The 14,870-nt window shown below is 42.3% G+C and overlaps 1 protein-coding gene across 2 annotated transcripts in view; it reads left to right on the forward strand.

Moving 5' to 3' along the window:
• usp37 (ubiquitin specific peptidase 37) overlaps nt 1-14,870 on the forward strand; it is a 148,458-nt gene that overhangs the window by 36,665 nt on the left and 96,923 nt on the right. For both annotated transcript variants that reach the window (XM_084311065.1, XM_084311066.1), the window contains one exon: nt 1,109-1,186. In XM_084311065.1, the coding sequence (XP_084167191.1) occupies nt 1,109-1,186 (78 nt within the window). The remainder of the gene's footprint in view (nt 1-1,108; nt 1,187-14,870) is intronic.

The following is a 14,870-nucleotide window of genomic DNA, read 5'->3' on the forward strand; positions in this document are numbered from 1 at the left end:
CTAGGTAATTTACTGTACATTGGAGGGGGTACTTTTATATAAAATGCATACTGTAGCCACTACAGTAACATCATTAAGTCTGCTATAAGCTATTCTCCCTCATGTGTGCAGATCTTTATGCAGTTTTAAAGCACATTGGCTTTGTTCTGAATGCACTTTGTAGTTATCCTACAGAGAAAAGAAAATGCACTTGACTTGGAATTAATGTACTGTATGCATTCAGAAGTGCTGAATAAATGTTTTATGGACCCATACTAGTGATTATTTATTATTTAAGTTAAGTTTTGCCATAATCATTTATTTTTCCATAATCAGGTAGCTGAACAACATTGGTAAAAAAAAACCTATTCTATGAATCATTTTCGGCCTTTCGGTTTTTGGCCAACTGTTTCCTATTTTCGGTATCGGTTTCGGCCAAGAATTTCCCATTCGGTGCATCCCTAATTTGGATACCATCTGACCTCAGGTAAGGAATCTATGTTATCAGTCTTAGGATAATCAGACTTGTTTTCACGGATATATAAGTGTTTCCCCTATATGTGATATAGTTTTGACTGTAAAAGCCATCAGGAAATAAGAGCAGCGATTATCTATTATACTTTATAATAATATATTATTATATTATTATTATACTATCGATCATCTAGCATTTATTTGAAAACTATTCATAAATAGGCAGACAAATGACAACGTTCTGGAATATTCCAGTAAAAGACTATTATCATCATAGGGTTGTTTTTTCCGCGAAAACGAGTGATTTTCAAAATGCTATCAAACGGAAATGAAGCGATAAAAAAACAATCTGCCTTGACAATGTTGACTGGAAAATGAGTCTTTGATAAGCGATGGGCAGATTAGACATAGCCATAATTTAAAACATAGATTAGGCGATATTAAGTTAACATTGGGAGTGGATGGTGGCATTCAAGGGGGTAAAAAGGAAAACACGGCTGGCTCCCAAAGTGTTAAGGTGATGCAGAGTGTGCATCAGGGTGAAAAGATCAACCACTGGGGCAGCAAAATGACCATGTGTTTTAGTTCCTCTCTAAGGTTTGTAACATGAACTGTATGGCCACTGCCTAAAAAGTACTGCTCATGCCCATTTCAGGAGCGAGAAGAGGAAGAGACTCCTCACTTCGGACAGTGACCTGACAGAGGACTACCCCAAGGAAAATGACTCATCAAGGTAAAGGCAACAAGACATTGACAGAAATCCGCCTAAAAATACATACCTATGTAAATAAAGATTTCTCCACTTCTACAAGGTCCATTTGCATGTTCTTGGTATCTAGGGATTTCTATGAATTTGTTTGTCAATTACTCTCCCTGCAATGCCTTGAATTCATGGAAGATCTTTTCCCCATGGTGAATGTAGAATTAAAAAAAATGGTAGGAATACTTGATGAATTTAAGTTAATGGAGATTTGGTTTAACAGCAAAACTATCAAAACAACTGAGCATATGACTGGATAAATGAGACTGATCATACTGCTGTTTTAAGAATTTATTAATGGGTGTTTTAGCTTTTCTGTTGTTAAACCAAATCTCTAACTTAAATTCATCTACCATTCTTTTACTCCGTATTGGTCCGATACTCGTCAAATTCGGGATCGGATATCTGAAAATCAGGAAGGATTTTTTACATGCTGTAAAGCGTGCCATCACGTTAACCATACTAGCGCGACAACAATGTCATGTCAGCTGTGTGGAGTTATTTTAAGCTCAAAGAAGAGAAAGGCAAACCTGCCTGTGTATGCGTGCTAATACGACACAGAGTACAGGCCACCGTACTGGGGTCACGGACAGGTAGACTAGGAGTGGATAATGGTGGAGCTACAGAGCTAACAGCTAACAATAAAGACACTCACAAATACAGAGGACTCGCATGTATGTGGAATAACACGACACAGCCAAGTGTAATATCTGCAACGGAAGTATTTCTAGGGATGGCAGCAACACTGGGAACTTCAACACCACGGACGTAATTAAACACTTGGACTAACGTTACATCATTGAAACGGGAGTATGCTGAATTTATATGTGCAACGAAGGAATGCCAAGACCGCAACTAACTTTGCAGGAAACCATTCAGATGTGCGAGAAACTCCCTGCAGACGGTAACAAAGCAAAGCTTATAACAGAGAAAATAACCAAATATATTGTGCTGGACGAACAGCCCCTGTTGTTGAAAATGTAACGTTAGGTATCCGACCCCCTAAATCAGTGCTTCTCTCACTTTTTCTGTCAGGCCCCCCTTTGGCGGACCAAAATATTTTGGCCCCCCCCCCCTCGCCCCAACAAAATAGTCATGAAATGGGCCATGTTTAAATTTATTGAAATAACACTAATATCGTGACTTTTCAAATTGTGCAACCACTTTACAACTGTGCAATTGTGCAACAACATAACAATACAGTCCAATACACTCAAAGACTGTGCTTTTTCAAAAATACAGACATCTTGTAACATTGCAATACAATTCAATGGACACTCAAGACTGCTTTTAAAAAAATAGAGACATCTTGTAACATTGCAATACAATTCAATGGACACTCAAGACTGCTTTTTCAAAAATAGAGACATCTTGTAACATTGATGAAATTTACCACGTTTATAACTTCTGTCAACCTCATTCAGCGCAGGGCTAAGCTGTCTTGATTGCGCGTTTGGCGAGACCTCCTTGATGAGCGCCTGTAGCTCCCTCCTTTTCCCTGCCATGGCCTGCGCACCGTCAGAGCAAAAGCCCACACAGTTCTCCCATTTCAGTCCATGTTCTGTCAGGTAACTGTCAATAATTTTGAAGAGCTCATCAGCTGTTGCTCTGTTTTTGACATATTTGCAAAACAGCAGATCTTCACTCAGTGACTGGGAATTTACAAAGCGGACATAGGAAATAAGCAAACAGTCTTTATTGCTGTCAGTCTTTGACAAGGCAACACGCATGTCATCCTCAAGGCTCAACTTGGCCCTATATTTTGTTTTCAGAGCTGTCATGGATGAAAAGCCAGCTTCACACAGATATGTATGTGGTGCTGAATGGTATCAACACCTTAACTGCTGCATCATGAGATACTTGGTACTCAGCACCACACTCTGAAACTAGCTCTCCAGGTGGTATCAGATGAGATTTCAATGAGTTCTTCCAAGAGTTTGGATGGAGATGTGTCAGGAAGCTTTGTGTCAATGTTGTCTGTAAAGTTTTTTTTTTATCCAGAGTAACTTGGTGATCCTTTTCTGTGTTTTATTAAATAATGATTTTCAGATTGTGCAGCTGCAACAGATGGCACTTTAGTGATCCTTTTCTGTAATCCAAAAAAGTTAAAAAAAAAGAAAGAAAAAATCTCAAGGCCTCCCCTGTCATGCCTCTGTGCCCCCCCTGGGGGGCGCGCCCCACACTTTGAGAAACACTGCCCTAAATAATTGTTTTATCTCTGTGCATTGCACAGGAAAACGCGAGGACAGGAAGCCGTCATGAAATCGCTCTAGTCTTATTAACTTAACTTTATTAACAAAAATAACTGAGTCATGTTTGCTATGTGTATTTCTTCCTTTAGGGGAGTAGGACATTTGTTTCACAGTTTTAGCATGATGTTTTATAGATGGCTAGGTTAAACACAGGTTTTTGTTTTTAACACATTGGGCGCCAGAGGTCGCTGTGGGCGTATGGCTGTGTGCCAGCGCTGTAATGAATGGAGGTACACGCCGGTGTTTGCAGTGCTAAAACTATATTAAATATTATAGCTATGGATCTAATAATAGTCGATTGTCATTGAGTTTCTTCCGGTCAAGATGCAAAAAACTGATAATTTTTTCATTCATACATTCCCGTTTTATACCGTGGTGAATATGAGTATAGTTTTAGAGTAATTCTGTGTAATCCCAGGAAATGCAGCTAAACAGCGTTTTAGTGCATTTCACTAGGAATCGTGCCATTCCTCGCTTGGATCAACAATCAATCTGAAATCAACGCTAGATTATCGGTATTATGTTTCATCATGCATGCATGAAAGGGGGGGGGGGGTTCTATGCTTCGATCGTCACCAACGGAATACGTTACACCAGCGTTCGAAATTAAGGGGGGCTTGGGACAAAATGCCCTCGAAAATTTACCAAATATCCTCAAATCAGTTAAGGGGGGCAAGAAAAGCCCCAGACAGTTTACTAATTATATATATATAATTATATATATGCTCTACAGTGCGAGCATTTTACTCGTATTTCCCCCTAATAATGTGTGTGCGAGAACCGGAAAAATCATTTACTCGCAGTGTGCGAGTGAAGATTACAAACAACTCCGCTGTTAACAATTTGAATGCCCATAACGAATATTCTCGGGTTTACCCCCCGCGGGTTGAATGCCCATAACGAGAATATTTGTTTTTTCTCGTTTTTTTTAATTATTATTAGCGATCTGAATTCATATTTCATCAACCGAGTCTACCGTTGGTAAATCAGCCACCCCAGGCGCTCAGATGTGGATTGGACTCAAATGAAAATGCATGAGAGAAAAAAAACCCGGACTCCACATTTGACTTCTCACGCATGTAACCGGAGCCGATCAGCTTCATGCTGGACCCTCAGCACAGCGTGGTTACTGTGTTTTACAGTATACGCGTGGGATCAATAAAAGGATCGATTTTTGGAATGGCTATCAGGAATTGGAATTATCCATTTGGATACCATCTGATCTCGGGTAAGGAATCTATTTGACCAGTCTTAGGATAATCAGACCCGTTTTCACGGAGATATAAGCTTTTCCCCTATAATGTGATATGGCTGTTGGACTGTAAGAGCGATCAGGAACTGAGAAAATCGATATTCAGCGCGCGGCACCAGCGTGCATACGTACACATATACTATCGATAATCTAGCGTTTATTTGAAAACAATTCATAAATAGGCCGAAAAATGACAACGTTCTAGAATATTCCAGTACAGGGCGATTATCATGGAATCTCTTATTTTTTCCGTGAAAACGAGGGCGTTTCAAAATGCTATAAAATGGAAATGAACCGATAAAAAAACAATCCGCTTCGACAATGTTGACTGGAAATGGGTCATTGATAATGCGACGGGCAGATTAGACACATAGCCATAATTTAAAACATAGATTAGGCGATATTAACGTTAACATTGAAGCGGATGGTGGGCATTCAAGCACTAAATGTGCGCCCCCTGCTGGGCATTCAAAGTGTTAATAGTTCAGAGACTACAAGTCCCACAATTCCACAAGGCGCATAAACGTCCAATCACAGTAGAGTTTCCTGTGTTGACGCGGCTGGTTTCATGAGAGTGGAAGGAAATGAGAACACAGTACGCGCTGGAAAACAAAGTCACGGTACCGGCATAGGCAAGTTATACATTCAGAATCAGACAACGCAAAAAAATTCAGCCAGCCATGAAGCCCATTCATTTGTATTTTGAGCAAAAGAGAGACGAGGAGAAAGAGGAATCCGGCGAGGCAGCTAATGTTACTGAGGCAGAAAACATTATCGAAGTTAGCACATACACGCACTGTGGGCCAGCCAGTGACTTTGGTGGTGTGTGCTAATGCACAGATGTGTGTCCCGTTTGCACACGCACACGCACATAGTAAGCCTTCACTGGGAACGCTCAGAGGAAAGGGGGGGTGAGAATATCTGTCTTATCTGTGTGTGTGTCTCGCTCTCTCCCTCTCTACATCTCTCTCTCTCTCCTGAACCTATTTCATTCAAAAGGAAGACATTGATGGACAGTAGCTATTAGGGCTGTCTTAAATACTTCGAAGCTTCGTTCGATGGCACAAGCTTCGAACATAAAAAAAAAATATATTTTTTTTGCCTCAAATCTTGCGCCTCCATTCCAATGAAACGAAAGTAAGCTGCGCCTCGACTCTACCTCTCTACAACAAGCAGGTGGAGATGATCTGTGTTGAAAACAACAAGGACATGTGCAGCAGATATGGCGACGAAGTCATCGGACGTGTGGTTACACTTTAAAATATGCAAAGACAATGCCCAAAAAGCAGAGTGCCAGATATGCCAGAAGAAAATGGCATATCACAACTCTACAACAACTTTGTCAAATCACCTAAAAAACTTAAGTATCGTTGTACACGACGGCAACAACACACAAAACATTAATAAGGCTATGCCTATGCTGCTATGACTAATGTGATACCAAGTTGGCTAATTTAATTGTAATCATCTGCTTTTGTAGGTGCATTGTCTGATATAATTAAATATAATATAATTGTTTGCTTGATAGACGAAGGTTGCAACATAATTATGTAATGTCATGTCGTTGGCTGTGAGAGCAGCCCCACTGCACCCAGGCAGCGCAGCCGAGTGAAACCTTGTTGGCTGCGTCACAGTCACGAAAGGGGCTACTTAATTAATTAATCCAATCCACTTTATTTATAGAGTACATTTAAAAACGACAAAGTTTACCAAAGTGATGTACAAGTCCCACAACATAAGATACAAAAAAAATATATATATTATATTATTTATTTTAAATTTTTTTTCGAATTAAAATCGAAGCTCGGCCCCGAAGCTTCGATTGACAAAAAAAGTTTTGAAGGTCAGCCCTAGTAGCTATACGTATACATTATAGCTCTGTTGACATTACACACACTTCTGCAGTCCCTCCCACCGTCTCTCTCCCTCTCTCTCCCTCCCTCTCCTTGCTAGTTCTCTGCCTGTCAAACCCCGTTTGAGGAAGTGTCGGGTTACACTATGCCTACGGCCCCGACAAACACGCAGTCAAGTTTGTGTATGTGTGTGTCCCCGACGAGGGAGAGAGATGGCGCACACACATTACACACACACATTAGGTTGATTCTCCTAACTGGGCCATTTTCATCTGATTGAACAATCTTATCACACTTTTTACTGTAACCTTGCTATTTACATTTAACATTTTTATGCTCGCTTATGCCTGTATTTTTTGCTGTTGTATGTCCGTTCTATTAATTTTGACTATTTTTATTTGTATTACTGAATAGAGAGCCTATTAGGATGCTAGATCCTAATGTGAAACACTGATTTACCATACCTTGCTATGCTCGCTCATGTCTGTATTTTTTTTACTGTTGTGAAGCACTTTGAACTGCAACCTCTGTATGAAAAGTGCTATACAAATAAAGTTATTATTATTATTATTACACACACTTCTGCAGTCCCTCCCGCCATATCTCTCTCTATCTCTCTCCCTCTCACTCGTTCTCTCCCTGTGAAAACCCGTTTGAGGAAGTGTCGGGTTACACTGCACTACAACTAGGGCTGGGCGATATGGCCTCTAAAGGATATTGCGATATTATTTTGCTATATCACGATACATAACGCAATATTTTGACATTTCCTCTAAAGCACTTAAAAATTCTTGATTTAACCCTTTGATGCATACAGTCATGCCAATATGATGATTATAATAGTCCCTGCAACATATGTTTGCATTAAACCATGAAGATGCTTTAAAAAAGAATTAATACCTTTTATTTATTTTTTTATTAAAAATGAAATAATCTACTGTAAGACCATTTATATAAACTCTTGGGTACCTAAGACTTTTGCACAGTACTGTTTTCTATCCACTTTAGCTAAAAACACACACACTTTATACACTACTGTGAGACAATAATAATCACACACAAAGGGATAATGGCTAATAGCAGACTTAATGATTTTATAATATTTCAGATAATGCAATTAAATGTTTATCATCAACTATTCAGTTAGTATTTATATTGTAACGTGTGGCCACTTTAAATCATTGAACGTAGAGAGAGGTTCCTGCTCGCCGCGGGGCTGTGTAACAGAATATAGGGAGGGCTGCAAGTGCTCCCACTGTCCTGTGGAGGGCGGCAACACTTGTAGTCCACCGGAAATATACAAGAAGAAGAAGAAGAAGAGAGAGAGAGGGAGATAGAGAGGGAGCGTGTTTGAGCGTTCGAATGTGCCGTAGCTAACCACAACAGGATTGCATTTTGTCAACACAGTTGGAACCTGGAAGCGATATAAAGAAACAAATTGCCAATAAAAGTGAAGTTATCTTTGGACCTCTGCTGTCAAGCCTCGTCAATATACCCCCCCCATATCCTCACTAATGGAACTGGTATTGGGGAGTCATGTTGGTTAGTTAGTTTAGCGTTAGCTAAACGGCTAACGTTAACCAGTTGGTCAATTCAATTCAATTGCATGTCATTGAAGGTCTGAGCTGGTATGTGTCTAATGAAATGACAATTGCTCGTCATTGAAGGTCCGCGCTGGTCTGTATATAATGAAATAAGAGAAACGCTGCACTAAAGCAAGTCGGTCCGTGTTGATCGTTTGTTTTTAGCCGCGACGGCTAACTGACGGCTAATACTCGATGTTCACGATATAGAAATTTACTACATCTCACGTAGAACAAGCCACGATACATTGAGTATACTCGATATATCGCCCAGCCCTAACTACAACCATAGAGGGGGCGTTACTGCAGATCAATGCTATGTCGACGTCACAGAAACTGTCAAATCGGAACAGTTTAGTTGAGTGAGGGAAGATCTCGTGAACTCGAGACTAGACTGAGTCAATATGGTAATTAGAGACACAGACCCATTCATACTAACCTGTATTACTATAAAACCATGCTAAACACAGAAAAAAGGCATTTATAATGCATCTCCCCTTTAAATCAACTTTCCAGCCCCCTGTCAACTGTCAAATGATGTCAACTGTCAACCTGAATTAACATTCCGTATTCAATATGGTCTGATATTAACATTCAGTATTCAATATGGTCTGATTCAATATTAACATTCATTATTCAAGTAGAACAGCTAGCTAGCTGTTGTGGACACTCACCTTTCCACATCAAAACGGTAGGTTAGGCACCTTGGTTGAGAAATGCAGGTTTCAGTCTGTGTTGTAGGATAGACAGTATCTATCCTGTCTCAAGATGCACAATGAGATCTTCTTCTTCTTCTTCTTCTTCTTCTTCTTCTTTTGAATTTCCGGCAGAGTAGACGCATCGTGGCGTATTACTGCCCTCCACACTTCTTTTGATGATCTCTTCTTCTTCTTCTTCTTTCTTGGCGTATTTCTTACCTCCTCATTTCTTATACTACACTAGTGGTGTTCCATCTTTAGGCCTCTTCAACTCACACTTTCTCCTTCTTCTCTGCTCCTCTTGCCTGTCCAATACTAATACATACACTAACGCTATATCCTCTGGTACAACTCTGAAGCATGCAGAAATGTCAGCACTGCCTCTGTGATCAACTGGTGGTTCTCATTATCCATGCCAAAGAATGATTTAAGAGAGAAGGAAGAGACTCCCAGCTCTTCCAAACTTTTATAAAAGATTTCCCTCTCTTTCCTATACCTTTCACATTTTAGGAAGACATGCCCGACAGTTTCAGTCTCTCCACATTCACACACCCCATCTGGATGTTTGCCCACAATGCACAAGCTACTGTTCAACCCACAGTGTCCCAGCCTCAGTCTACACATCTTCACCCTATCACTCCTTGACCCATATCCCTCCACCTTGATCTTGACCCGAGGCTGCAGAGAGAAATAGTGCCTTCCCTTGGTCCCCCTTTCCCACTCATCCTGCCACTCAGCCTCAACTCCTTTCTTTATCTTATCTCTGAGTTCTACTCTTCCCATTGAAATACCTATCTCTTCCTCCCTTCCCAGGCTCTGTTTGGCAAGGGAGTCAGCCATCTCATTCCCCGCAATCCCAGCGTGCCCCGGGACCCAACAAAACTCCACTGACCAGCCTGCCTTCGCAATCCTATATAAAACCAACATTATTTCCTGAATGAGATCAGGGCGAGCTTTAGACCCACCTGCACTCAGAGCCATCAGTGCAGCAGCCGAGTCAGAGCATATAATCACCCGGCTTGGTCCCACTTCCTCCACCCACCACAATGCCCATAGGATGGCAAGCAACTCTGTCACAAATACTGAGCTGCCATCGGATATTCTTTGTCCCTTACCGATCCCTAACCGAGGCACCCACCACCCAAATCCTGCCCTCCCACTTTCAGGATCCACAGAGCCATCAGTGTACACCTCCAGAGCCCCTGATTCCAGAAGGAACCTCTCTATTTCCTCCACAATCTCGCCCTTATCCTCCTCCTTCAAGAACCTAAGTTCAATGACTCGATCAGGCACTAGCCAAAATGGCACTGATAGCCACAGAGTGTGCTCCGCCACTCCCCCCTGATGCAATCTCAACTTCCTGGCCCACTGATCAATACTGGCCAAAAAAGGTTTAAACTTATCCCCATCTCCTGAAAGTAAACACCTAGCTGGGAAGGACAGACTTGTCCCACTCAATTTTGCCCAGTACTGTAGCCCTAACTTTACTCTCCTCAGGTTTAGGGGCAACTCCCCCATTTCCACCAATAGTGCTGAAGCAGGGGTGGTCTTAAAAGCTCCACAGCAGATTCTCAGAGCCTTGCACTGAAGCACATCCAGCTTTCGCAAATTAGACTTGGCCGCAGAGCCGTACACATAACAACCATAATCAATTGTTGACCTGATCATCGCCTGGTATATCATGCACGTGGTCTCTCTATCCGCTCCCCACCCACTCCCAGCCAAACTTCTCAGCACATTCACTATTCTTTCACACTTTGCCAGGATTTTCTCTATATGAACAGCCCAATTCAATCTTTCGTCAAACCAAACTCCCAAAAATTTTTTTTTTTTTGATCAAATTTTTTTATTATTAATTACATGAAACAGGACAACACAATAACCACAGTAACAAAAAACATAACTTTCACAGGAGAATAACAAACAATAATAATACAGAATAATAAATTATAAAGACAAAAAGAAAAAGAAACAGCGTCCAACCTATCAAATATAGATGGCTACTTCAATAACAAAAAGGGTCTTCAAAACATGGCAACCTTTCCCCACCTTTACAAAGTGGAGTGACTTAAAAGATTGTTTATGAGAGTGTTGCCGCAGATTTACTGTAGATAGCCTAGGTCCCTTACACATGTTCAAGACTGCCAAACTTGCAGAAGGTGAAGTGTAAGAAGAAAGAAATTCTTCCTCCAAGTTGGTTGACAGGTCAATCAGTCTGTCAATATTAGTCTCTTGGGGAGATGGCATGTGAGTTGACATATAGCGCAGAATAGCTAAATACCAACCCCCCCTAAAATCCCCCCAGTCAAAGTTAAGAAGGACAAGACAAAAACCAAGACAGACAAGACATTTCCTCCTCCCCCTCCCCAGAGACCGCCGGACCCCCCCGATCAAGCGCCCCAACCCCGCTCAGCCGCACACTGCGGTCTTTACCTTCTCAGCTGCTGCGAACCACAGGTCAATTCCAGCCTGCCCTACCCCGATCACCCGGGCCGTGGATATCTCAAGATAAATCACATCCAATAGAGTTAGGGACCAGTTAATCATTGTAAGCTTCTCAGGCTCCTTCCATCTCATTGCTATTAGCTTCTTCGCTGCTGTGACGCCCGCTAGGACAACCCTTTTCAGTTGTACGGACGCGGGTAGTGTCGTTATATCGTTCAGGAGTAGCGTAACAGCTGTGAATGGGATAGTTAAGCCACACAGATCTGAAAGTTTGTCCGTTATTGACCTCCAGAAGCGGGCCACTGGTGGGCAATCCCAATACATATGCATATAAGTGCCAGTGGCCTTTTGAGAGCACAAAGTGCACCGAGAGTCGGTTATCAGTCCCATAGCAAATAGCTTCCTAGGTGTAAGATAGGTCCTATGAATATAATTAAAATTAATTTGCTGGTGATTGGGGTTGCGGGAAGATAATGCCACATTTGCCCAAACATCATCCCAGTCAAACTCGGGGTCCAACTCCGGTATATCCACACGCCAGATTGTATCCAATGATAAATTTTTATACGTGGATTGAATTAAGAGCGTATAAAAGTCGGAGACAAACCCTCTGGATGTCGTCCTGTCCACTATGAGCCTGAGGAAGGGGTGTGGGTGCAAGGCTTGAGCCCACGGTACGCCATGCGCCCTCAGTGCTGACCTTAGTTGAAGGTAAAGAAAGAAGGACTCGCCGGGTAGATCATAAAATTCTCTTAAGTCCTGAAACGCACGGAGGCCGTTCTTATCATAAATATCCTCCAGAGTATGCACTCCCCTCCTTTGCCATTGAGGAATATTAACCGGCTTGTGTCCAACAAGTAATTGCTGGTTATTAAAAATTGGAGAGTCCAGGTGCCAAGGGCATTTAACCCCACACGACCTCTGTACATTACGCCACGTTTGGATCACGTGAGTTATGATCGGTCCATACCTCAGCCGGCATTTCGCAATAGAGACAGTGGAGTACACTACATCCTGTAATCTTAGCGGAGACACCGCCGCCGCTTCTAAGGAGCGCCACGATACAGCCTCTACAGGGTCTAGCCAGCACATCAAAGGTCTCAGTGAAAAGGACCAGAAATACAGTTTAAAATCAGGGATTGCGAGGCCCCCATCTTGTTTCCTACGTTGAGTAGTAGCCCTTTTGATTCTCGGGCGTTTGTTATTCCAGACAAACTTAGATACCATCGATTGTACCTTGCGCCAGTGGTCTATTGGAGGGGGCAGGGGGAGCATTGAGCTAATAAAATTTATCCTAGGCAGGATGTTCATTTTGATTATGGAAGCCCGGGCTTGTAAGGAGTTAGGAAGGGACGACCACCTGTCTAGATCCTGGCGTATTTTATCATAAGTACCCGTGAAGTTGTACTTAGTAGTTTGGTTCAGCGTGGGGAATATCTCTATGCCCAGGTATTTGAAATGTTCTACTATGGGGATATCAGCTGGTAGTCGTACCGCCTTGGCCAGTTCATTAAGAGGTAGGCAGGCTGATTTGTTCCAGTTAATCTTAAAACCTGACAATTTACCAAAGTCGTCGATTATCCTCAATAATTTTGTGGCCGACCGGGAGGGGTCGTCCATGAAAATCAGCAGGTCATCCGCATAGAGAGCAATTTTGTGTGGAGTATTGTTGACCATTATGGGGACGATGTCCTCCGATTGCCTAATAAATTGGGCCAAAGGTTCGAGGGAAAGCGCGAACAGTCCCGGGCTCAGAGGGCAACCCTGTCTAGAAGATCTGGAGACTGGAAAGAGTGTGGAACAGTTTTTGCCTGTCAGTATCATCGCAGACGGCGAGGCATACAGGACTTTAATCATATGAATAAAACTCTTTCCAAGACCCATGACCTCAAGTACCTTCCACAGATATGACCACTCAAGTCTGTCAAACGCCTTCATGGCATCCAAAGACAGAACTGTGGATGGAGTTGTATTGTCTTTACTGTTATCGATTACATGCAACAGCCTCCTAAGATTATCTGCAGCCAGACGCCCCGGGATAAAACCAGTTTGATCGCAGTGTACCAATACAGACATAAATCTCTGCAGGCGACGGGCCAGCACCTTGGCAAACACCTTTAAATCGGCCCCGAGAAGACTCAAGGGTCTATAGCTACCACAATCATTGGGATCTTTGTCCTTTTTGAGAAGTAAAGAAATCAACGCCATATTGACATCTCTTGAGAACTCCCCTTGTTCGATAGCGTAATTGATCATATCGAGCATCAATGGACCCAGTTGGTCCCAGAAAGCTAAATACACTTCGGGTGGAATACCATCCCAGCCTGGCGCCTTACCCCTCTGCATTTCAACAATAGTCTCCCTCAATTCTGCGAGAGTAATCGGTCTCCCCAGTTCCTTGGCCTCTTCCTCAGAAATGTGGGGTATCTCAAGCCCGCCAATGAACGATTCAAATCTAGAGTCATCCAGATTACCCTCTGAGCTATATAACTGTGAGTAAAACTCTTTAAAAGTGTCATTGATCTTTTTCGAATCAGTAGTGACTGCACCCTGGCTCGTCCTAATCGAGGGGATATCTGAGAAATGATCATTTGATCGTATTTTCATTGCCAATAGATGGCTAGGTCTGGAGCCGTGAAAATAGTAATTTTGTCTTGTCCTGTGTATCAAAAACTCAGACTGTTGTTTAAGTATGGAGTTTATTTCTTTTTTGACTATCTTACGTTGTGTGTTTAGTCGTTCATTATAGTCAGTTTGCAAGGATGCGTATAGGTCCGCATATAATGATTCCAGTCCTTCTAGCTTTTTTGACCGGGATTTTCGCAAATTGGAGGCAAATAGTGTGACATGACCCCTGATGAATCCTTTCAATGCGTTCCACAGGACCCTAGGGTCTTCTACTGTGCCAACGTTGATCTGCAAAAATTCAGCTAGTTTACTCCTGAACTCAGAACAGAAGTCATCGTTCTTTAGCAAGGTCGAATTAAAACGCCATCTGGGAGCTCTTGCGGAGAGCCTGCCAAAGGTTGCCGTAAGGAAAATCCCCTTGTGGTCTGAGAGAGCCAAGGGAACCAATGAGACATCGAAACTATCAAACATATTAGGGGACGCGAATGCATAGTCAATTCGAGAGAAGCTTTTGTGTCTGGCTGACAGGTGAGAGTAATCTCTGAGGGTGGGGTTGCATAAGCGCCAGAGGTCTGAGAGCCCCGTGTCTTTGGCCCACATCCTGAGGGCCTTAGAGGCCCGTTTCTGGTCGCTCGTTTCAGAGGGCCCAGACCTATCCATCTCCGCATCCCAGCACGCATTAAAATCGCCACCCACAATGAGAGCGTATCCATTAAGTTCCAACATATTCTTCGTGATTGTATTATAGAACGCTGAATCAAATGTGTTAGGAGCATACAATGCTATTATAGCCATCTTCCTATGCAAAAATTCAACTTTTGCTATAGTAATCCTTCCCTCCGTGTCCGACCATACATCCAAGATTTTGATATCAAGGTTACGTCTTGTAACTATGACTACTCCTTTCGTCTTATCATCGGCTGAGGATGCGGAGATAACGTGATAT

The sequence above is a fragment of the Notolepis coatsorum genome (assembly GCF_963971535.1).
Source record: "Notolepis coatsorum genome assembly, chromosome: 3".
Classification (NCBI taxonomy): domain Eukaryota; kingdom Metazoa; phylum Chordata; class Actinopteri; order Aulopiformes; family Paralepididae; genus Notolepis; species Notolepis coatsorum.